This window comes from Monodelphis domestica, chromosome 5, assembly GCF_027887165.1.
Source record: "Monodelphis domestica isolate mMonDom1 chromosome 5, mMonDom1.pri, whole genome shotgun sequence".
NCBI lineage: Eukaryota > Metazoa > Chordata > Mammalia > Didelphimorphia > Didelphidae > Monodelphis > Monodelphis domestica.
Window position 1 is genome coordinate 115232828 of NC_077231.1, and position 24470 is coordinate 115257297.

Here is a 24470-nt window from a genome sequence, read left to right on the forward strand (position 1 = left end):
CCGTCAGCTTCCTCTTGGTCTCCCAACCCCTTCCCCCCACGTGTGAATGACGTCAAAATTCCTCGAAAAAGCCGCGTGGCGGCTACAGAGGAACGATTGCCAAGATTGCGCCCCCTTCCCCAGAGTCCTCATAGGGAAATGGGCGGCGGGGGAGGGGAGTGGTGCTGTTGGGGCCAGGAGCGGGTCGCGGTTAGGAAAAGGATGGAGAAGATCCATGGCTTTTCCTACTGGGGAGTCTGGGCGCTGCAGGATGCGGTGACTCCTTTAAGGGGAATTCTCACTACCCATATTGCTGGAAAAGAAATTTCTATAAAACTGTAATAAACTTCCAGGCCCTGTAAGAAGTGTGAAAAGCTGGATCAGGCAAGAGGACCACAGAAAGTTTGACCTTTTATTTATTTATCTTTACTTTTCCCGGAAAGAAGAGTACGGCTCTGTAGGAGAACATAAGGCAAGCGGGGAGCACTTACAGCATCTGCTGCCTCCGGAAGAAAACACGAGTCTACATTAAAATATAGTAAATAAATGGAATAATTAGACAGATAAAGAAACACAAACACAAGACCAGATCCATCCTCCCACCTGAAACGCCCTGGGGATCCGATGAGGTGCTGCTCCCAGGAAACTCAAACTACACCTTCATACCTGTGTTCCCTCGCCCAGGGCAAGGCAAACAGCCACTTCGGTTTAGACTACAGCCAATGCCCACCCACCCCAGTGTCCTCCTTTCATTCTTTTTTTATTCTTTTTCCCCCCTCCTTTCACTTATTCTTTCTTTTCCTTCTCTTTCCCCACCTCTGCCCTTCCTCATTTCCCTCCCCTTCTCCACCTCTTACTTGGCCACTCAAAGAGGTTTCCAAAGCAGAGAAATAATTTGGGGCCGTTTCATTTTAAGTGACTTTAGGGTTAATTATGTTTTCATTTTCTCGACCATCTCTCACTTCATGAAAGAATAAAATACCCAAAGAAAGGACTGCTCCTTCCCTCTTCACCCTCTACCCCACCTCCCCCTCGCCCCCAGCCCTCCAATCTGGACCTCTAGGTTGGACCAGTGGAGGAAATGATCCCCAATCTCCATCCATCCACCCACGCGGTTGCTCTTTGGAACACTGTGTGGAGCAGTGCTCCGAACTCGTGCCTCTAAACTTTCACCCAGCTCCTAGCTCACCTGGGCTCGGGTGTAGTTGCCAGGTGAGTGTGTTACTGCAGATTCCTGCGCTGCTACACGCGGCTCGGAACACCGGGCTGGTGCCTACCCCTACAGCGTTTTGTACACTTTCCAACCGAAACTACACAAACACGTGTGTGCGGGAGGGGGTGGGGGGTAGACGAAAAAAATTTTATTTCCTAAAAATTGAGTCTTGAAACTACTGGACACTTTGAAGAAGAGGTGCCCATCCGGAGAAAACCCTTGATCCTACAGGGTGTTTTAACTTCAAAGTCCAAGCCAAGCGCTTATTTTTTTTTTTTTATATACACTTCTGACCCCCTCCCCCGAATACGCTTTTTGGTGTGATTAGAAACCAAAGCGCTTTCTTCGTGCTGTCGTCTTTTTTGTCACTTGTTTTTATTTTTAATAATATTTTAGCCTTGTTAATGCCATAGACGGCTCCGGTGGGCAGCACCCTTCCCCCGCGAAGATAAACTGGAGACCCGAGAATGATAAAAGAGGGCTGCGTGAGTACGCGAACAGTCGCTAATGGGAAGGAGAAGGGAATGAGGAAACTTTTAAATAGGCTTTCATGGACTTAGCCTGCCAGGCGGAATTTGCCGGAGCTCAAGATCTTAATGAATGAAGGAGAGAATCGGAGATTTCTTTCTTGTTTCTCCTTTCCCCTCCCCCCTTCTCCGCAGCCTTCCTTTGCTGGTATTTCAAAGTAAAGCGAGCCTTGGGGAGGAGAAAGGGGGGAAGGGCGGCGGAGTAGACTAAGTGTCTTAGCCTACCCCCAAGGCTCGGGGACTGGTCTCCCCAGCTTCCCTTCCCTAGGGTAAGGCCTGGGGGAACTGAGACTCGCTTCATCCCACCACAAAGCATCTATGAGAACGGTACTTTCCATTCTCTTGCCTGGAGATGGGGCCGAGATGGTGACCAGTTATCAAATAATGCAAAATATGAATGACACTGCTGGCCTGGAAACTGACCCAGGCTTGCTTACTCAGTTATTTCTTTTTCTTTAAAATGTGCTTTCTTCCTTCCATCCCCCGCCCCTCCCCTCCGTCCCCCACACAACCCGGCTGTTTGATCTGTCGTTTAGGTGGTTAGTTATTTCTCGATGGCATTTAAAAATAGAGATGTTAATTTTTTTTTTATTCAGTGATTCAACTCCCCAGTCGGGAACTCCAAGCTGACTAAAATCAATAGTTTAAATGAGTTTACTGTATTCCCAGCAATACTGTAGAGGATCATCTGTGGCGCAGAACAGTTTCGAATTTGCAAGTTGGGTTTGCCAGTGAATTATTTCTTTCTACAAAATTAATGGCTTCCAATCAGCAATTACACATCCCTCTACTCCCGCCCTCACATAAAGTAAATCGGAAACTGATTCTTCCCCAATTGATTAGGTTTGAAGGTTCATCCTTCCTTTCCCCAGCCCCCTCTTCTCTTCTCGCCAACTTAAGCTTTCTTTTGATATAGAGGGGAATGCTTCCTACTTAAAAAAAAAAAAGTAATCTGCCCAGTAACATTCAGCGCGCAGTAGCAAGAGTCTCTGAGCTATTGGCTATGCAAATAGAGGGAGGGGAGAGAAAGCTCCCCAAACTTACTCACCCTTTTAAAGTGATATGCCCCCTCCCCTCAACCATCCACCCCTTCCGCCCCACCCTCCTTTAAAGGGGCTGAATTAATTACATGTACTTTGGGTTTTCCTTCACTTTTACCTACTCTTGGCTACTCCGCTTCTTGGTCTCCCATGAAAATCTCTTGAACGAGATCATCCAACTTCGCTGCCTCCACACCGCACCATCTCCCCCCCACCTCCCCCGCATCTCCCTTCTCCTGTCCATTCTCATGAAAGCTAGCAAAACATTATATCTCCGCTTAAGGGGTGAGAGAAGAACCTGGCAGAGCCCGGTACCCCCCAGCACGTGCTAACTCTGCCCAGCGGGCGTGGCTAGGAGATAGCAAAGATGACATCCTTTTCTCCTAATATTAGAAGCTAGGGGAAAGGGGGGGGGTGAGAAAGGAGGGAGACGGGGGGGATCTGGTTGAGTACAGTAGTGGCCTAGAGTCAGGGTTCGTGCATTTAATAACTACTGAAGTAAAAAAGAAAATTATGCTGCTAACAATGCATTCTGAGGAATCAGTTTGTACACACAAAAATGACAGCGGAGATTCTAAGCTTGGAGATGAAGTAAAGGCGGCGGGGGCGGGGGGGGGAGCTAAATCTAATCATTCCCCTCCCCCACCTCCCCTCTATTTCCTAGAAAGCTGTATCTGTGTGGTCAGGCCCCGTTCGGAAACCTCCGACTGCTTCTCCGCAGATTTAGGCAAAGTCGAGCTACAGGGGGCTTTACCTCCCCAGCGCTTGCTCCTGGGGAGCCCCTGGGTCTTATTCAGGCCTTCTGCCCCACTCCTCTTCTTCCCTACCTTAGCCTTCCCCATCTCCTCTGGCCAGTTGTTTCGTCGTGCTCTCCCCACCCCCGACCCCCTAGAGCAGAATGCTTCTCTCTCGGAGTTCCTGTCTGATGGGGGTGCATCCACCCTCCCTAGGAGGCGTCCCCCTTCCTCTTCCTTCTCTTGCTGGTCTAGAGGCGAAAGGAAGGTGGTTTGTGCGAGCGCGCGCGCGGGACACGGAGTGGAGGCGGGGACGGGACATTGTATTCTGAGTACTTAAAGTGCTCAGCAAAGAAGTAATATCTGGAGCATTTAGCGGTCTGGGAACCTCAACCCTATCTAAAGCTAGGCGTGCAATTATTTTTCAATTAAACCCTGATTTTTCACTTAAGAGATCGATTTCCTTGTCCATTCCCCTCCTCCTTGCATACATCCTTCACCATCCAAGCATCTGGAGACAGTATTAGGAAAGTCAAACTGAGAGGAGGGAGAATTTTGTTTGGGGGAAGGGGACCCTTCCCACCCCCACCCCATGCATACACTGCCCTGAGACTTTTGGGACACGCTGTAAAATAGGATTCATTGAAACTGAAGTGGAAGGAGGGGAAACGGGAAGCTGTCATTTTTATGGGCTACCCTATACGTGGGCCCCTGGTTCTTTTTTTTCTTTCTTTCTTTCTTTTTTTTTTTTGCTAGAGTGGATTGAGGGAGAGGGCAAAGGAGAAAAGAAAAGGGGTGGGGGGGGGAGCGTTTGATGTTACGTCTGACCAGCTGCTGTTCTCCATAATAACGAGAGGGGAAGGGAGGGAGAGAAGCTGAAAGAAGGAGCGGAGGAGGAACTAGGGGGAGGAGAGAGTGAGTCGAGGGAGAAAGGGAGGGGAGCTAACTGCCTAGCCGGCTTACGTCACTGCCTCCTCTGCAGGAGGAAAGAGTGCCTAAGACAGACCAGAAAAGTTTGAAGGGAGAGCAGGAGTGAGTGAAGCAGTGCTCTTAAAGCCTCTTCCTCATCTCCCCATTCTGCTTCTCTCCCTTCGCCCCCCCCTTCTTTTTTTTTAAAGAAGGCGGTGAGGAACTCCCACCCCCACCCCCCAAAAACCTTTTCTAATCTTGAGGGGGGGGCGGGGAGGGCAAAGCAGTAGATACCTTGGGAACGTCATGGAGCTGCTGTGCTGCGAGGTGGACCCCATCCGGAGGGCCGTCCCCGACCCCAGCCTGTTGTTCGACGATCGCGTTTTGCTTAACTTGCTCACCATCGAGGAACGCTATCTACCCCAGTGCTCCTATTTCAAATGCGTGCAAAAAGATATTCAACCCTACATGAGGAGAATGGTGGCGACTTGGATGTTGGAGGTTGGTCTGGACCCTCCCCAAGGAAAATCTCCCCACCCCAACCCCCCCTCCGCCTCTATTTCGGAAACCTTGGGGGACTGGGACATTAGAGCTTTTGCACCGCGCAGTCTTAACCTACGCTCGGTTATTCTGCGCGCCCCTTCGCTGGACTCGTGGCCTTTTTTATGATCTGCGCGAGGCAGGATGGGGGGCGGGGGCGGAGGGAAAATGTGGGAGATGGGGCTGGATATGGGTGAAGTTTACAGTGGGGGTGGCGACGGAGAGGGTAAGGGAGAGGGCTTTCGAGCCAGCCCGCGTGTGCAGGTTCGCATGTGTTTCTCCGCTTCCAACCCCCAACCTGCGGAGGCTGCATTCCGCGTGTCTGTATGTGTGTGCGCGTGTGCGTGCCCGCGCGCGCTAGTATGTGTGTATGGGTATGTGAGCAGAAAAGTTGCAGAAAAAGTGTAAAAAGCCAATTCAACCCAGCCCCGAGTCTCCCCATGTGGTCGGGGCTGTTGGCACTGGAGAGTGGGACGGGGGGAGGGGGGATGCCGAAGGAAGAAGGGCTGGGAATTCACTAGTCCCAACGTTCCCCCCCATGACCCCCCCACCCCGCCATCCACTCCCGCACACTTTCTCCTCCCCCACCTAAGTCTTTGCCCAGTAAGTTTCTCAATGTGCCCACGTATGCATAGCACTGGACCTGCCATAGTTTCGCCATGTTGCTTTGCAAATTTGGGTTCGAAAAGCTTGAACCTTCTCCCGAACCCCCAGAAGAGCCCCATAACCCTAGTGCCCCTCGTCTGCCTTTTATTGTCCCCAATCCCACGTCCTTGGAAGGATTACTTAAAGCGTTCGGCTTAGCAATTTGCTCTGCGCGGAGGTTTGGGTGGGGTAGAAAGAAGAAAAAGGGGTTCGGAACACCCCTAAAAAAGGAAGAGAGCTGCCGACCCTCATTTGCTCTGTAGAGCAACCCCATTCCTCTACCCCACCCCCAACTACCTTCCCTAACTCTCATCCTTGTGGGGCCCAGCGGGACATAGCGGTCACTTGCTCGTTCCCATTGCCTCTGAGAGAGTTGGACCTATGTAATAAAACATTCTAAAGAGTCAGAGAAAAGGGGTCCAGACACCCCCAATATACATATTTGGAAAGCCAGAACCCTTCGCGGGGTTTTCATGCTCAAAGGGCTTCTCTAGGATTGTTCCTCGATTTTTAGCAAATTTTTGAAGTAGCCTCGGCAATTTCTCCAGCTCCGGGTGCCGCGGAGACTGCGACATCTCTTCCTCTCCTCCCTCCCTTCGTCTTTCTCCACCTCTCCCCGCTTCCACCCCCCCAACCCCCACCCCGCTTGCCACTCCTGGATCTTCGAGGCACCCTCTCCCCACCCCCACCCCACCGGGTTTTGGGTTTTTTTTCAATTATCGGGAACGATTGAGCGAGGGTCCCGAGGTTCGAATGTGTCCAAGCATTGCCCACCAATCGCCTGACTAATTTTGATTTTATTTTTTTAATGGGAACAAATTTAAAAAAGAAAGAGAGAGCGAAGGGGGAAAAGTAAAAAGCTAAAAAATTATGTAGCAAGAAAAAGTGGGATGGGCAGGCTTATTCCTTTGACTTTCTACTTTGGATTTTATTTATTTATTTATTTTCCTAAAGCCGGGATGTCAGATACCTGGTCAGCTGTCTGTAACTTCCTCTGCCTCTAATCTTATCACTCCATCACATCCGCTGCCCTCCCCACCCCCTAAAATGAAATCGTTTGAGTTGGTTAACTGTATTCCGGTTCTCCCTCTTTCTTTCTCTTTATCTCCAATGCTCTCTTTTCTCCTCCTTCCCCTTTGTAGGTCTGTGAAGAGCAGAAATGCGAAGAGGAGGTCTTCCCTTTAGCCATGAATTACCTGGACCGTTTCTTAGCCGGGGTGCCCACTCCCAAGTGCCGGCTGCAGCTTCTGGGTGCCGTCTGCATGTTCCTGGCCTCGAAGCTGAAGGAAACAATCCCCCTCACGGCCGAGAAACTGTGCATTTATACCGATAATTCTGTCAAACCCCAGGAGCTGCTGGTAATGAATGCCTCCTCCCTACCATTCCGTTCTTTTCTGCCTAAGCCCTCTCTCCTCACAGCATCTCTTCTACTGTTCACTTTCCCTCTCTCGGGGGATTTCTCTGTCAAGAGAAGAAGGGATACGTCAGTGCTGCTTACGTTTATACTGTATCTTGCTAAGAGTTGGTGAGAAAGAGGAGTCATCGTGAAGAGATGCACATGGAATTCTTGGATGCTGAGAAAATCATCCACTTTTGCAGAGGATGAGACTGGCTCATTGGTGGAGTCTGACTTGATTTTAGATTTAGGCTGAGGCTATTTCATCAATCCCACCTCCTCATTTTACAGTTCAGGAAACTGAGGCACACAGAGACGGGGTCACTTGTTGGGGTAGTAAGCCACCTAAGAGCTGGGACCATGTTTCATAATATCCTGCATCCCAGCGATACCTTAGGCAGTGTAGGCATTCAGGTGTTGGCATTTGGTTTTTAGCATCAGTGAAGTGTTAAGACTTTTTAGGGCAAGAAAATTTTTGCTCCAAGTTAAGAGGAAAGGAGTGAGTGTTAGGGGGTTACACAAGTCCACTGATTCTGGTTTGATTCCCGCCATGGAACTTTTAAGTTTATTATTAACCTCCCCCCCCTTCTCCTCCTTAAGAGAGCTGAACATTTTTTCTCTTTCATACAAACTTTAATACTTTTTCAACAGTTTTTAATGCTTTTTATATAAACTTTTAAATACAAACTTTTTAATACTTTTCACACAAACTTAAATACTTTTTTCATACACACTTTTAAATGCTTATTTCTACAAACTTAAATACTTCTTCATACAAACTTAGTTTTTCATACAAGTTTTTAAATACTTTTTTATACAAACTTTTAAAAAATTAAAAAAAAAACTCCTTAGCTTCTCCCTTAGAATAAATGCTATGTACTGGTTCCAAGGCAGAAGAGAAATAAGGGCTAGGAAATGGGGGTTAAGTGACTTGCCCAAGGTCACATAGCAAGGAAGGGTCCGAGGCCAGATTTGAACCTACATACACACTTTTAAATACTTTTTCACACAATCTTTTTAATACTTTTTATACAAACTTTTTAAAAAACTCTTACCTTCTGTATTGGAATCAATACTATGTATTGGTTCCAAGGCAGAAGATTGGTAAGAATTAGGCAATGGGGGTTAAGTGACTTGCCCAAGGTCACATAGCTAGGAAGGGTCTGAGAACAGATTTGAACCTACATACACACTTTTAAATACTTTTTCACACAAACTTTTTAATACTTTTTATACAAACTTAAAAAAAAAAACTCTTACCTTCTGTATTGGAATCAATACTATGTATTGGTTCCATGGCAGAAGAGTGGTAAGGATTAGGCAATGGAGGTCAAGTGACTTGCTTAAGTCACACAGCTGGGAAGTGTCTGAGGCCAGATTTGAACCTAGGACCTCCCATCTCTAGGCCTGACTCTCCATCCACTGAGCTACCCAGCTGCCCCCTACAATTTTTTTAATACTTTTAAATATATAAATTTAAAATACTTTTTAACACAAATTTAAAAATGTTTTTCATACAAGCACAAGTACTTTTTCGCACAAACTTTGTAATATTTTTTCATATAAACTTTTAAATATTTATATATATAAACTTTTAAATATCCTTTCATACACACTTTATGTGAAGCTGTCTCTCATATATCAGGAATTGAACCTAGGTAGTCTCTTCCAGCTCTCTGATCTACAAACAGGCCTGTGATCTACAAGAGCATGTTCATTAACTGGTAATGGGGACTTTCCCTACCAGGGCTGTGCTGCCATCTAGTGGCAGACATTCATAAATCTAGAGGTGGGAGGAAGGATTTGCCAAGGGAGACATAGACAGCAGCAGTGAATGACTTCACCTTTGAAACACTGCCAAATTTCAGCTGCTTCTCTGAGGCTGAAGAAAAGTGGTTTCCTCTAGAGAGATATCTCTTTTTTAAATTGTGCAAGAAAAAGCTCTTGCACCAATATCCTTTTATAGAACTGGCTGGGGTTTCAACCTAACTTTGTAGGCAGTAAGACCTCAGCATTTCACCAGCTTCCAAAAATAGTTGGAGCTGACTTTAGAGCTTATGGAGGGGAAACTGGAGGGTTTGGGGACTAGACTATTCTGTGGGTAATGGAATGTGCCCGTATCGATTCATAAGAGCCGGAAGAAAGATGTCAACATCAGTGACAGCTCCATTCATTTCAACACACTAGCAAATTCAGAAGTCACGCGTTCAGTTTAACAAATGTTCATAAATCGTATCTTCTGAACAAGACATCAGACCAACATTTTGTAAAATGCCTTGAGATTCAATCACTTGCTTAGGACAAAAGTGAGGATGTTCAGTTCAGGGCAAGAGCTATAGAAGAATAGTAAGGTCTCTGATCTCGTGGGATTTGGAATTGAGTAGGAAGTGATGAAATATATTCACAGATAAATGTAGTACCAATTGAACTGTGATATAGAAGACATTTATCAGAGTCCCCTAAAAACCTAAATTGGAAGCTGTGTCTAGAGGCTATCTAATCCATCCCTAAAGGATATTATTATTCTATTCTCATATCTGAGGTAGCTAATTTTATTGCTGGAAAAGGAATTTTGGAGATCGTGGAGTCTGAGTCATTTTCCAAATAAATCAAGGTCCAGAAATATATGTTGCCACAAGATTAAAGAACTAGTTAGTGGACGTATCTCATTACTAAAACTTAATTTTCAAGATTAAGAAGTTAGTTAGGATAACATTTCATATAGACTTCAGACTAACCAAGAAAAAGAGATTCAGATTTTTTTAGAACAAATGTGAGGGTAGGAGTATTGGAAATTGTATTTTCTCTCTTTTCCTCTCTTTTGATGATATACTTGTGATCATTTTTTTTCCTTTAGCTGACATATCTTTTAAAATCTGTTTCTACCTTGGATAAAATTTCCTAAAGATTTCAGTGAGGGCCAAAATTTAAGGGAAATGATGGCAATAGAATTAGAAAAAAAACTGAGGTTTGCATGCTCAGCCCTTGGACTGAGTAGGAAAGGCAGCCTTATCAAAGCTGAAGGGAGAGCTAACATCAAGAATCAGAACTAGAATATGAAAAAAATCTTAGGCTAGAATGTTGAGTCAGCTTTTAGTGTTTTCCATACAAATACTTAAGTACTTTTTCATACAAACCTTTAAATATTTTTATATAAACTTTTAAATATCCTTTCATACAAACTTTTTAGGGTTAAATATAAATTCTTACACTTGAACTAATCTTTTAAAAAATCAACTGCATAAGTACAAGATGGGGAAATTGTGGCTAGAAGGCAGTTCGTCTTTTTAAAAAATTGAAGTTATAGTGGACTGCATGTTCAAAATGAATCCTTACTGTGATATGGCAGCCAAAAAAATTAATGTAATTTTTGGCTGCTTTAAGAGAGGTATGATCTCAAGGACTAGGGAGGTGAAAGTCCATCTGTACTCCATCCTGGTCAAAGTACTTTTGGTATTTTGCACTCAGTTCTGGATATGGCATTTTGGAAAGAATATTGATTAGCTGAAGAGTATTTTGAGGAGAGCCTGGAGGTGGAAGGACCTTTGGATGATGACCTATGAGGATCAGAGGAAGAAACTGGAAATATTTTAGCTTGAAAGGGAGAAGGTTTAGTAGGGACAAGATATAGTAACTAAATATATGAAAGGAAGTCATGTGGAAAAGAGAGCAGACTCATTCATCTTGACTCTGGATAGCAGAACATGGAGCAATAAGTGAGACTTTGAAAGTCAAGTAGAGGATTGATGTTGAGCAACACTAAGAATTGGTGCTACCTCAAAATAAAATGTGTTTTCTTAGTAGTAGATGCCCCTTCACCAGACCATTTCAAGCAGAACCTGGAGGACCACTTGGGATATATCGTAGAGGATAGGTTAGGCTTTCCTTTTTCTGAGGTCTTTTCCAAGTGAGAGGTGATGGCTTTTTAATCTTCAAATCTGAAAAGATGCCATTGATAATAACAATCCCTGCTGTAGCAAATTCAGGGGAGAAAATGCTGAGGGTCTAGAAAGTGTCTCATTTTTCTAAAATTGTTACACAACTTTTATCTGGGAAACATTTTATTTCACTTTACTTTTAGCTTTTTTTCTCATCAAAGAGAAACATGGCACTTTTTGGCACAACCTAGGGAGTACACTCAGACTGTGGCAAGATGCAGGTTGCCAGGGAGCAGAGTCAAAGAACATGAATCTCCATTTTTTTCATGAGGGATGAAATTACAAAACTTTGGGGATATGGACACTAAAAATGAATTTTTACCATAGGGTCACAGTGACTGGCACAATCTCACTGTAGAGTTAACCTTCTGGGTGGGCAAACAATAGCTTTGGATTTGGGACAAAGGGAAGAAGTCGAATCTTGGCAAAGAATACCAGGAAAAGGTTCTCCTTGGGCTCATTGAGACTTTACATTATTTAAAAAACCTTTACCTTCCATTTTAGAATTAATACGGTTTATTTAAGACCATCAGCAAGTATCATCTGCAATGGGGATAAGTTAGAAGAGTCAATACTGGGTATCAGTTCCAAGGCAGAAGAGTGGTAAGGACTAGGCAATGGGGTTTAAGTGACTTGCCCAAGATTAGACAGATAGAAAGTGTCCGAGGCCAGATTTGAAGCCAGGACCTCCTGTCTCCAGGATTGGCTCTTTATTCATTAAATCACTACCTGCCTTACAGCTTTAGATTTTTAAAAGAAGTTCAAAAGTCAACAGTTTGCACAGAATCAAGAAAGAATCGATCTTTCAATTTCAAAGAAAAAAGGCCATTTACTCCAAGCGAAACCTAATCAAAGGAAGTACTTGCAAATCTTAAAATGCCAGCTATTGTTAAAAATACTCTACACTCCCAATGAGTGGTCTACCTGCCTCTGTCTGTAACCCTCAAGTGGAGAAGGGACTCAGTATTTTTGGGAGGTGACCTATTATTACACTTTGGATAGCTACCATTGATAAGATTTTGTTGTTGTTGTTGTTAAAATCCAGTTAGATCTACCTTTATGTAATTGCTTTCCATTGCTACCAGTTCTGCCCTGCAAGGTCAAGCTATACCAGTCTGATTTTTCTTCCACAAGATAGTCTCGTGGCTATTCGAAGATAGCCACTGACTCCACTAAGGCTTTTTTTATTATTACTGAAAATTTTTATTTAATTAATTAATTTAGAAATTTTTTTCCCTGGTTACATGATTCATGTTCTTTCCCTCCCCTCCTCCCAGCCCCCTAACCCTAACCTCCTCCCCACCAATAAGCAGTTCCACCAGGTTTTACATGTGTCATTGATCAAGACCTATTTCCATATTATTGATATTTGCACTAGGGTGATCGTTTAGAGTCTACATCCCCAATTATATCCCCATCTACCCCTGTGATCTGTGATCGAGAAGTTGTTTTTCTTCTGTGTTTCTACTTCCACCATTCTTTTTCTGGATGTGGATAGTGTTCTTTTTCATAAGTTCCTCTGGATTGTCGTGGGTCATTGCATTGCTGCTAGTAGAAAAGTCTATTACATTCAATTGTGCCATAATGTATCAGTCTCTGTGTTCAATGTTCTCTTGGTTCTGCTCCTTTCACTCTGCATCAATTCTTGGAGGTCTTTCCAGTTCATATGGAATTCCTCCAGTTCATTATTCCTTTCAGTCCAATAGTATTCCATCACCACAATTTGTTCAGCCATTCCCCTATCAAAGGGCATCCCTTCGTTTTCTAATTTTTTGCCACCACAAAGAGTGAGGCTATAAATATTTTTGCACAAGTCTTTTTCCTTATGATCTCTTTTGGCTAGAAACTTAGCATCCACCAAGGCTTTTCTAGGCTTAATTCCTTCTATTTATTCTGGTATTCTGCTCTCTAGGCCTTATATCTTCCTGTGGTCATGCTCTAGCTTATTGTTATGGCCTCCCTAAAATGGGACACTCAGAATGTAGAACATCATTTCTGGGTTGTAGACATTGCCTCCTTGAATGCCTCCTTCAACTGCCTAAAAGATTGTTCATTTTTCGGGTTGTCCCATTGTATTTATGGAGTGTACTCATTGAGTTTTGTCCTTAATGGGAATTATTTACCCATGCCTTCCCCATCTAGTACTTGGAAAGTTGATTTTTTTTTTAACCCTAGAAGAGGATTTTACATTTATCTTAACAAATTCAGCTCTAAATCCTATTTGATCAGGATTGTTTGGGGATCCAATCATCCAATACTTAATCTTCCTCAATTTTGCCTCTTAAAATCTTTACTTTTTTTCCAAGGCTTTAATAAAGTATTACCTCCCAGATGCTCCAATCCTTGGCAGTTAACCATTCTATCCTTAAATTACCTTGATTGGACTTGCCTGTATTTGTGTTTTTTCTCAACAGTAAAATCTAGTAAGCTTGACTGCAAAGCAGGCATGTAAACAGTTGAAATTTGCAGAATTTCTCCCAGTTTTGTGTCATTTCTAAATTTGATGAACCGTGCTATATAGTCCCAAATCCTAGATAAAGATGATGCAGAACCTAGGCAGGTTCCTAGGGAACCTTACTAGACATCTCTAACCACAAACCATTTATTACTATTTCCTGCTCAAAGTAAGATATGCCCTATATTTGCATTTTACTTTTCTGATTACATAAAGATATTTCCGGGCACAAGGCAGTTCCACAAAGTGTTGAAGGCATGGGGAAAAGGGTTCAAGTGTAAAATCTTTTTTTTTTTTAAACCCTTACCTTTCTCTTAGAATCAATACTGAATATTGGTTCCAAGGCAGAAGAGTGGTAAGGGCTAGGCAATGGGGGTTAAGTGAATTGCCCACGGTCACACAGCTAGTAAATGTACATATCTCTTTTAATTAAATATGTTTTAGCTTGTTAAAAAAAAAATAGAGACTTTTTTTAATCCTTTTCTTCCATCCTGAAATCAATACCAAGTATTGGTTTCAAAGCAGAAGAATGTAAAAGGGCAGGCAGTTGGGGTCAAATGATGTGCCCAGGGTCACACACAGCTAGAAAGTGCCTGAGTTCACATTTGAACCCAGGATCTCTTGTCCCTAGACCTGCCTCTCTATCCACACACTGAGCCACCTAGCTGCCCCAACTTTAATAGTGATTAAATGCCATTCACTAAAGTCTATTCATCTCACCTTCTAGCTTACACTTTGTGTTCAGATTGCATTCCTTTTTTCCCTTCCTTCCCCCCAGGAGTGGGAATTGGTGGTGTTGGGCAAGTTGAAGTGGAATCTGGCAGCCGTGACCCCTCACGACTTCATTGAGCACATTTTACGGAAGCTGCCTCTGCCGAAGGACAAGCTGCTTTTGATCCGAAAGCACGCACAGACGTTTATTGCTCTTTGCGCAACAGGTAAGGGTAGGTTTTGTGCTTTCGTGGGCTCAGGAGTCTGGGAAGCGTGGGAGGAGGGAACCACACTTTGGGAGATTCCCAGAGGAAGAGTGTCTTTCAGTTGTTTAAAGCAACTTTGTGTCCAGATTCCAGAATATCCTCCGGTTCATTGCTGTGGTTTTTGTTTTACTTAATCTAAGTTTTCCCCCCTTTTTCCCCCTTGAGCTCATAAATGGTTTATGAGAACAGGTGTGGTATAGGGGGAAAATGGTGCCTTTTAAAATCTTTATGATGGCTAAAATGCCTTTTGAAAACTGCCTATACTGCCTTCTGATTGTATTTAAGTATTTAATCTTTGGAGGAAGGCAATCGTTTGGAGAGAAGCTGAAATTCCTCCACTTGAGGAATGAGTTTAAATGTAGGATGAAGGAATAAAGTCAAAGTAGATGTGCTAATAAAGGAGATCACTGCAGGTCTGAGAGGTTGGGAAGAGATATTTAGCTGAGTTGTCTCCTCCTGCCGTCTTGGCTCTCATTGGGGAAATGAGGACAGCAACCATGTTCTCTAGTTTAAAAATTTCCCGACTCTAGCATGGTGTATTCCACCACTTCTGATTATCGGTTCCCTCGGTGCCCACAGGAACCAGAGGCGAGCCGGGACAGGGTCTCTGACTGGGCCTTCCCACTGTTGAGTCCTCATTTTTGTAGCAGCCCCGATATGGGCCTGAAACCTGACCTTCAGGGCAGGAGGAGGATTGCTTGGAGAGGAGACGGTAGAGCATCGCTTTCCATCTAGAACACATCTGTTGGGACCTCCCTGAGGATGTGGATTGTACGGTGCAGTTTGGACACGGAAGGGGAATTGTATAACTGTTGATTTTTTTAGGCGTTAACTTCTGTGATCATTTAGAGCAGAGATTCTTAATTCTTAACCTTTTTTGTCATGGACCTTTTGAGCATTCTTGTGAAGCCTATGCACCCTTCTTCAGGATAATTTTTTGTTGTCTGTTCTGTTTTTTCTTAAGCCTTTCCTTCCATCTTAGAATCATGTATTGGTTCCAAGGCAGAAAAAAAGGGTGGTAAGGGCTAGGCAATGGGGGTTAAGTGACTTGCCCAGGGTCACCCAGCTAGGAAGTGTCTCAGGCCAGATTTGAACCCCGGACCTCCCATCTCTAGGTCTGGCTCTCAATCCACTGAGCTACCCAGCTGCCCCCAATCAATAAAGATTTATTAAGCTTCTGCTCTGTGCTGGGCATTGGGCTCAGCATTAGGGATACAAAAAGAGGTGAAAGATAGTCCCTGTCCTCAAGGAACTTAAAATCTAATGGTGGAGACAGCATGCAAAAAAATCTATAGCAAGAAAGATATATACAGGATAAATAGGAAATCATTCACAGACACAGAGAAGGCTTCCTGTAGAAGGTGGAATTTTAGATGGGACTTAAAGAAAGGCAGGGAATAAAGGATACATAAAGGAGCTTATTTTTACTAATAAAATCATTGAGCCAGTCCCCCCCAAATTAGAAAAATTACCCCCCAAAATGACATTACTGCCCTCTCTAATCTGATTAAGTAATGGATAATGTTCCCTTTTCAGCATTTAGTTGGGGCTGCTCTGCCATCTTCTGATCTCAAAATTCCCTACATTTTATTCCACAGTGCAAGGTTCTCATTTTCCTTGGAGTTTTCTCTGGGTTTGATCCCAGCCTATTCAATGCAAAATATAGTCTACATGCTTACATTGAGAGGTGTTGGCTTCTCTTCCAATAATCCCACTGGGCCATTCTACAGACCCCCTACAGGTTAGACTGAACCATCTTTTAAGCCTAAATCATTTCCCCTCTCTTCCCCTCTGCTTTCTGGCTTGATCCAGAGAGGTCAATCCCTCAGTGACTCATTATTTTGTTCTCCTCGAGTCTTACCCTTCCTTTCCTCTCTGTTGATCATACCGCACTGTGGGGGTGAGGTTAACTCGTCCTTTCTCTCATCCTACAATGGCTGACCCCAGTTTCTAAGCTCCCTCGCTGTCGAGCGGTCGGGAGCCAAAAGAACCATATTGTCCTTATATCCCTACTGACTGTTTTTTCTTGGCTGGATCCTCCTTCATTTTGACCTCTGCGAGTCACTGGGTCTTAGATTTCTCATTCATAAAAATGAGGAGAGTGGATTAGGAGATGAGTCTCTTCCAGGTTGAAATGCTATCATTTCTGGCAATTTCTCCAAAAGACAAGCCCCCTAATTTCATACCTATTCTAAAATATAGGAATCTTCTCCTGGCTTCCTTAGCTAGCTGCTTGGACTTAACTCATCAAAACTAAAGATGGTACCTATGGAGTCAAAACAATAGGTTTGAATCTGACTTGAACCTGTTTTGAGAAATATCAACAAAAATATTTTGCCCTTAGGAAGTTTACACTCTGCTTGGGAAGAAAGAGACATAAGCAGGAAAAGATCTATAAGCAAATATAAATACAATGGAAAGTGTAAGGGTTCCTTTGGATTGGGTTCATCTAGGAACGCTTCATAGAGGGGATGTTTATTTGGCATGGAAGTAATGGCATATTATAATGCTATTGAATAGTCTCAAAAGCTCTTTCCCTTCTCCATTGCACCTGGCCTTAAATGGCCATCAAGTTAGATTTGGCTTTAAGATATCTGGATTCCCACTGAGATCTTTGACCTTGCCCTTGATGAATGTAGAAGTGACTTTTTAATAATTGGCAAACCCAGGCATTTTTCTGCTTCAAGGTATATCCTTCAGAAGCTCTCAGACTTCTTACTTCCAGATCTAGCAACAATTATAACTTGCATTTATCTCACACCTGTAAAATGCTTTCAGATTTACTATTCACTGTCCTTTGTATCAAAGGATGTTTGGACTTGGAAGGGACCTGCTTCATGTTGATGGACTTTCTATCAAAAGAATCAAAGGATTCTAAACCAGATGGGGCCTTCCACAGTCTTTTCCAACCACTTCAATTTTAATTTTACTGATAAGGAATCAAATTCACTGATTTTCCCAAGGTCACACAAGAAAATGCTACTAGGGCCAGGATTTGAACCTGAATCTTTTAACTCTAAATTCAATGTTTTTTCCCCCTTTTAAAACAAACAAACAAAAAAAAATGAAAGGCCATTTAGGTAACCAAGATCCTGTTTAACTACTTTGGTGATATTTGACACCTGATGTCATGTTTATAAATCTCCAGTGAGAGTACGAAAACCAATGACACTTTCTTTTGAATTCAACATTGGGAGGAAGGGAGATGGTGATTAACATTTCTTTTCTGATGCCCATCAACACTGGCCTGGCTCACAGTTCTCTTTTGGTACCCTGTGCTGCCATATTTGCTTCACCATTAGAGCTTTTCACTCCTTCCATAGTCAGGGCCACACACTTAATGCATATTCCATCTGAGTCCTAAATTTCTAAACCCTATTGCTCTAAAATGATTCTCCTAGGAAGTCAGAAATCCCAGAAGTATTGGCCTCGTCTCTTCCTAGCTGGGTGATCTCAGGCACGTTATAGTTCCCTTCTTTGGACTTCAGGTTTCTACGTAAGCCCAAGGTTTGGGCTAGACGACTTCTGAAGCTCCACGGGCCATAATTAATGTATTGTTGTGATCTTAGCCTGTATAAAAACCAGGGCATCCTGCTTCTTCTCTTTCTCCGTCCCAACTTCTATTGTGTCTCAGAGTTAACCCATTTCTGATGCTCCACTTGGAGTATCTGAGTTAGCTAGTGCCAGCTTCCCTTTTTTGGCTCTGTCTTTGTCAAGAATGTGATTTTTATTGCCTCCTAGTGGTTCCCTATCGCAGAACAGATATGTGAGCGTCTTTCATTTCTTTCAGGAGGTATCATTGTTCCTTCATGTTTAATTTTATAATTCAATATCCTTTGAATCATAGAATTTTCATGGCTCATCTGGACCTTAGGAATCACCAAGTTCAGCTTCTTTGTTTTTTAGGGAAGGAAAATAAGGCCCAGAGAAATTGCCTGAGATCACCCAGGTTGGTGTTGAGCTTTTAAGAGCAGCTTTTTAAGTTACTGTGTACTTTGTGTTCAGAGGCAGTAAAAAGGTAATAGTAATAATAAATAATAATAATAGTAATAAATAGTAATAATAGTAAAAAAAGTAATAGAAAAACTAGGACTCTGGTCCTTAGAATGTTAATAAATTGATTAGAATTACTTGGATAGAACACAGAAAGAAGAGGAAGATTAATTACAAAACACTTAGCACAGTACCTGGTACTTATTTAAATATTAATTATCATCATTATTATTTTCATTATCTGAGTACAATGGTCTAAATGCAATTGTGTCTTTTGTTTTCAAAACTCCTATCTTCTGTCTTAGAATCTATACTAAGTATTGGTTCCAAGGCAGAAGACCAGAAAGAGCTAGGCAATAAGGATTAAGTGACTTGCTCAGGGTCACAGAGTCAGGAAATGTCTGAAATTAAATTTGAACCCAGGACCTCCTGTCTGTAGCCCTGGTTTTCTATCTCCTGAGCCACCCAGCTTCCCCCCAGGATCACTGAACTGTTTACAGGGTTTCTTGGAGGAGAATATAAGTGTAATAAGACTGGAAAGATCATCAAGGGCAGGTGCTACTCATATTGTATTCTACCTTGGAGGTAGTAAGATGGTGGCCATTGGAGGTTTTGCGTAGGAATGCTTCATGGGCCGACCTACCTTTGAGGAAGATCATGGTGGCAGCTGGGTGAAGGATGGACTGGAAAGGAGGGGAGATTTGAGGCATGGGAACCAATTAGAAGGCTGTTGTACTATCTAAGCAAGAGATGGTGAGGACAAGAACTAGAGCGATGGCTCTATGAATGGAGAGAAGATGTATGTTAGAGATGATGGGAGATGGAAGAATGGACAAAACTTGGTACCCAACTGGATATTTGGTCTAAGTAAGAGGAGGGAAGAGCTCAGGATGACACTGAGATTGTGGATGACTGGAAGAATAGTGCTGTTCCCCCTCCCCCATTAATAATGTTATTTTGGAAAATGTGAGGATTTGGGAGGAAAGTAATGAGTTCTAGTTTGCACATGATGAGTTTGAGATGCCTCTAGAAGAGCTAGTTAGCATATCCACTAGGCAGGTGGGACCAATGCTCAAGAGAAATCTGGGCCTGGCTCTATCGACCTGAGAATGACTTAAATAGAAATAATAGCTGAATCCTTTGGAAGCTGATGAGGGCACCCATTGAGGTAATAGAGAAAGAGAAGAGGGCATTCATCATTGCATGGATAAAGATCCAACCAACAACACCCCCAAAGAGTTAATCAATAGTTGGACAGATAGAAAGCGAAGCAAGAGAGAACCGTGCTACAGAAACCCAGAGAGAAGAGAGCCTCAGTACTTTCAGAGGCTGAAGAGAAAACTAGAAGGATGAGGACTTAGAAAAGCCTTTTAGATTTGTCTGTGGAGGTAGAGGTCCTGGGTTCAAATGTGACCTCAGACACTTTCTTGCTGGGTGACCCTGAGCAAGTCATTTAATCCTAATTGCCTAGCCCTTGCTGTTTTTCTGCCTTAGAATTGATCCTTAAGATGATTCCAAGACAGAAGGTAAAGGTTTAAGGGGGGGAAATCATTGGTAACTTTGGACAGAGCAGTTTGAGTTGAATAATGAGATTGGAAGCCAAATTTTAGAGGGGGTAGACTTGAGGAAGTAACATTTAGTAGTAGACAGAAGGTGGAGAGAGAGAGAGAGAGAGAGAGAGAGAGAGAGAGAGAGAGAGAGAGAGAGAGAGAGACAGAGAGAGAGAGAGACAGAGACAGAGAGAGACAGAGAGAGACAGAGAGAGAGACAGAGAGAGAGAGAGAGGAAGATAGATAATGGGCATGGTAGAACAAAGTGAGCTATTATTTTTTTTAAAGGATTAGGAAGGCATGGGCATGTTTGTAGGCAGAAGAATTGAACCCCGGATCTCGTTTCTTAAGGCCTGGCTCCCAATCCACTGAGCCACCTACATGCCCTCAAGAGAACATTTTTAAAGGACTTAGCACAGTACCTGGCACACGTATGTTTAATAAATAAAATAAATAACAAACAAAGAAAGAAATAAAATTTCAGGTACCCGGGAGGGTGGAGGCTTCAGGGAGCTCTGATGAGTGGGAGAGCTAATTGATGAGGGACATATAATTAGATAGAATAAAATAATTGCCTTGCTGCAGTGAGAGCCTCTTTGAGGGGGAGATAATAAATGTGTATAATGTGCCTCATCAGTGTAGCTGGAAGGCATGAGAAGAAAGAGGTGAAAGTTTTGAGAATAGAAAGTGTAGTGTTGGAATGTTTCCCAAAAGCATGATCCTGGGAAAGGAGCAGGAGAAGATAGCCAGGGCAGGGGTGATAAATCACCTGGGGATAGTCCTAGGGTTAAAGTGGATAAATAGGGAATAATAAATAAAAAAATATAAAGTATCTCTGAGTTCATAACATGGAATTAAAACACCTGTGGGTAGAGGGAAGATGAAGGTTATGACCATCCCTCTGTGTAGCTGGGGTGGGGATGGAGGATTAAGCCATGGAAAATAAGTATTTTGAAGAATGGAGAAGCTAGGAGTCACCGAGGGAACATCATCGGTATTTATACTGGAGTCTTAAAAGAAAGGAGATGGGGAGCCCTCTGAGAATTCAGATCTTGGGTTCCAGGACTCTGTCTACTGTATTGTCTATCTACTAGCTACCCAGATGTTTTTTGTAGTAATACAATGAGTAAGAACCTGGGAGCTCTCTTTTATGAACGTGGCATAAATAATTTCCAGTTTTACTAGATTGCTGGGCCCTCCTTCCCTTAGTATCTTTAAACTCATATTTAGGCACCGTGGTGCTAGGGGTGAATTGTTGGAGGTATTAAAAGAATCATAGAATTTTTTTTTTTAATGTTTACCCTTTGTCTTAGAAGATACTAAGTATCTGTTCAAGGGAAGCTATGAAATTAGAATTAAGTTATTTGTTCTGGGTCACAAAGCTATCTGAGGCCAGATTTAAATCCAGATCCTCCTGAACCACATAGCTGCCCCAGAATCATAATCTTTTTTAAAAAAAAAAATATTTATTTAGGGAAAAACTGTGTGGATCAGTGGATTGAGAGCCAGGCCTAGAGATGGGAGGTCCTGGGTTCAAATGTGACCTCAGATGCTTCCTAGCTGTGTGATCCTGGGCAAGTCACTTAACCCCCATTGCCTAGCCCTTACTGCTCTTCTGCTTTGGAACTTAATATATTTTTATTAAATTATTTTATATTTTATTTATTATATTTATATATACTTATATTTTGGAACACTACTTAGTATTAATTCTAAGACAGAAGGTAAGGGTTAAAAAATATTTATTTTAAATATTTTCCCATGTTTATATGATTCATTTTCTTTCCCTCCCCCTACCTGGGGCTGACAAACAATTCAACTGGGCTGTACAAATGTGATCACTTGAGGATCAAATCATCTTAAAAAGACGTCACTCTTGCCTGAAGCAAGAAGGGTTTCCCCCTTCCCACACTCTTCCCCCCAACCTCCTACCTGCTAAGCATTTCATCTAAACCACAGAGTTTTTTAACCTGTGGTTGATAAACTTCGTTTCTCTCTCTTTAAAACTTTTAATAACTTTCAATATGTCATTGTTTTCCTTTGTAATTCTGTGTATTTCATTTTATGTATTTAAAATTTATTCTGAGGCCTCCATAGCTATAGCCTACTACTGGAGTCCATCTCATGCCTATACACATACATAGACAACCCCACACACGTAAAACTTGAAAAACTGGAGAAATGGTGGTTTTTCACTACAGATTTCCTAAGTAATTAATAGAATATTTCTCCAGTCTGTGAACTCTGATATCCCAAAACTAAACCTGAAAAATGAGGAAATCTCCAGAGCGTGCTAGAGAATTCCCTAGCTCTTGGGGAAGGTTCTTGTTCTAAGTAAATGAGAGAAAAATAGGAAATTCTTCACCCACTTCCTGGGAGGGAGAGAGGAAAAAGCCCCTTAATTTCTCTCCCGCCCATCCCTGTATACATGCCCAAAAGGTGGGAGGCAGCAGCCACATCCCTTCTTCTCAGCCCTGCCCCCAGCCACACCACAGCAGTGAAGGAGGAGGTTCCTCCGGGAGACCCCCTCCCCCCCCCAAAAAAAAAGAGGTGGCCGCCCTCTGGGCGACCCACAAGAAGAATTTTGTATCGGCGGCACCGAAACCTCGCTGTGACCCTCGCTTTAGGCGTCTCCTGATATGATTCCCCTAGCGCTCTCCGTAGCGGGAGAGCTCCTTGAGAGGGAAAATGGTTTCCGTCTTTGTGTTTGTGTTCCCAGCAGTAGGCATTTAATAAAATGCTTGTTGATTGCTTGATCGGCCGGGGCGGAGGAGTTCTCGAGCCCCCTTTCCCTTTGTCTGCACCCTCCACGGCCCCCCACGCATGGCCTGCCTTCCAAGCTCCGCTGGTCTCGTTTCATCCCTCCTCTCTATCAAATCCTACTCAAGTCCCACCTCTTGCACAAAATCTTCCCCGATTATTCCAGCTCACACTGAACTCTCTTTCTCCGAACTCAACCATCTGAACCACCCCGCAATTTATTACATCATCCCATTCTTTCTGACTAAGGAAGCTGCTAATATTAAGCTGCTAGTTGGCGCCTTGCCCAAGGCCCCTTGGAATGTTTCCATGCGTCCCGTGTTGTGGTTTTCTGGCCCGTTGGAGGGAAGCTCATGTCAGCCCGCCTTCAGAGCCCCCGCCCGGCTGGGGGATCCCAGGTGAGAGCAGCCTGCTGATGGGGACACCGGGGCGAGCCCGGGGCACGGGGTCGTGTCTTCATTAGACTGGATAGATACAGTTAGCGTAGGAACCGTGGGTGGGGGAGTCTGAGGCCGGGAAGCCCGGCCGCTGACCTCAGCGAGACTTGTGACCTGTGTCCGACCGGATGATGTTTGTCGAGTGCTTTAGAGCCCAAATGATGTTTTCCTGTACAGGGGATGTGTGTAGAGGGGGTGGGGGTGGGTAGAAATTACTCATTTTTGTCCTGGCTGTCTTTTTTCTTTTTTTTCCTAAGGAGGCTACTCTGCACATATATTTTTGTTTTGTTTTGTTTTTATGAGTGTTTTATGTTTTTAAGGGGTGGCCCTTTTGACTGCGGTATCTTCCACTGGCATTTCATTTTTGTGCTTGTCTTAAGGAAAAATGCTGAAATTTTACAAGTTTTGGTGAACATGAAACACCTTTTTTTTTCAGGTGGGAAACTAGTGCCAGCCCCCAAAGCACACATAGAAAATCAGTCTAGATCTCCTAATTCTCAGGACTGCCCCTCCTACAAGCCTGAGACATTAGACTGCTGGCCAATAAGTGATAGGCCAGGATTGACGTTCTTAAGTTTCTTGTGCTTTTGGTAGACTTGTGAACTAGTCTAGCCATTTTGGAGAACAAGTTGGAACTCTATTGGCTGCAAAACTAAATACATAGCCTTTGACTCAGCAATACCACTACTAAGTCTGTACCCCAAAGAGATCAAAGAAAAAGGGAAAGAGCCTCTATGTACAAAGATGTGAGAGCAAAGAGTTAGAAACCGAAGGGATGCCCATTGATTGGAGAATAGCCAAGCAAGTTCTTAAATTGGTTCTTTTTTTTAACCCCTAATTTCTGTCTTCAAATTAGTGTTGTGTAGTGTTTCTAAAGCAGAAGGGCAGTAAAGCTAGGCATATGTGAGTTAAGAGACTTGCCCAGGGACACACAGCTAGGAAACGTCCAGGACCAGATTTGAACCCAACACCTCCTGTCTCTAGGCCTGGCTCTCTATCTACTGAGCCTCCCTAAATTCTTAGTTCTTAAAGTTCTTCTTATTCCATGTGTTTTCCCTTGCACCATGCTACCAGCTTGAGTGCCCTCACACCCCACTTAGCAAACTCTGTGAGCCTGTGGTGGCCTTCACAGGACATTTCCAAAGATTTTTAACTCTTAGTCATTTCCTTGGCTCCTTTTCCATTTCCTGCCCTAATCCCCTGTGAGTGGTAGCCTGTCATCCAGACCGAAAATGAACATCTGTCCAGAGGGGACTTACTGCTTTTTCTGGAGAGGGCTGGGTAGAAATCAGCAATGACCTGAATTAACCACTGGAGAAATCTACTCCAGCATCAGTCAGTTTCCATTTTAGAAGTAAATATGATATTTATAAGATT

At 43.3% G+C, this 24470-nt stretch overlaps 1 protein-coding gene across 1 annotated transcript in view; it reads left to right on the forward strand.

Annotated features, from left to right (window-relative positions):
- Positions 1-4440: 4440 nt before the first annotated feature.
- Positions 4441-24470, forward strand: part of CCND2 (cyclin D2) — a 42784-nt gene continuing 22754 nt past the window's right edge. Inside the window, exons 1-3 of the mRNA XM_001365948.4 lie at positions 4441-4903; positions 6730-6945; positions 14155-14314. Of these exons, the coding sequence (XP_001365985.1) occupies positions 4709-4903; positions 6730-6945; positions 14155-14314 (571 nt within the window). The 5' untranslated portion in view covers positions 4441-4708. The remainder of the gene's footprint in view (positions 4904-6729; positions 6946-14154; positions 14315-24470) is intronic.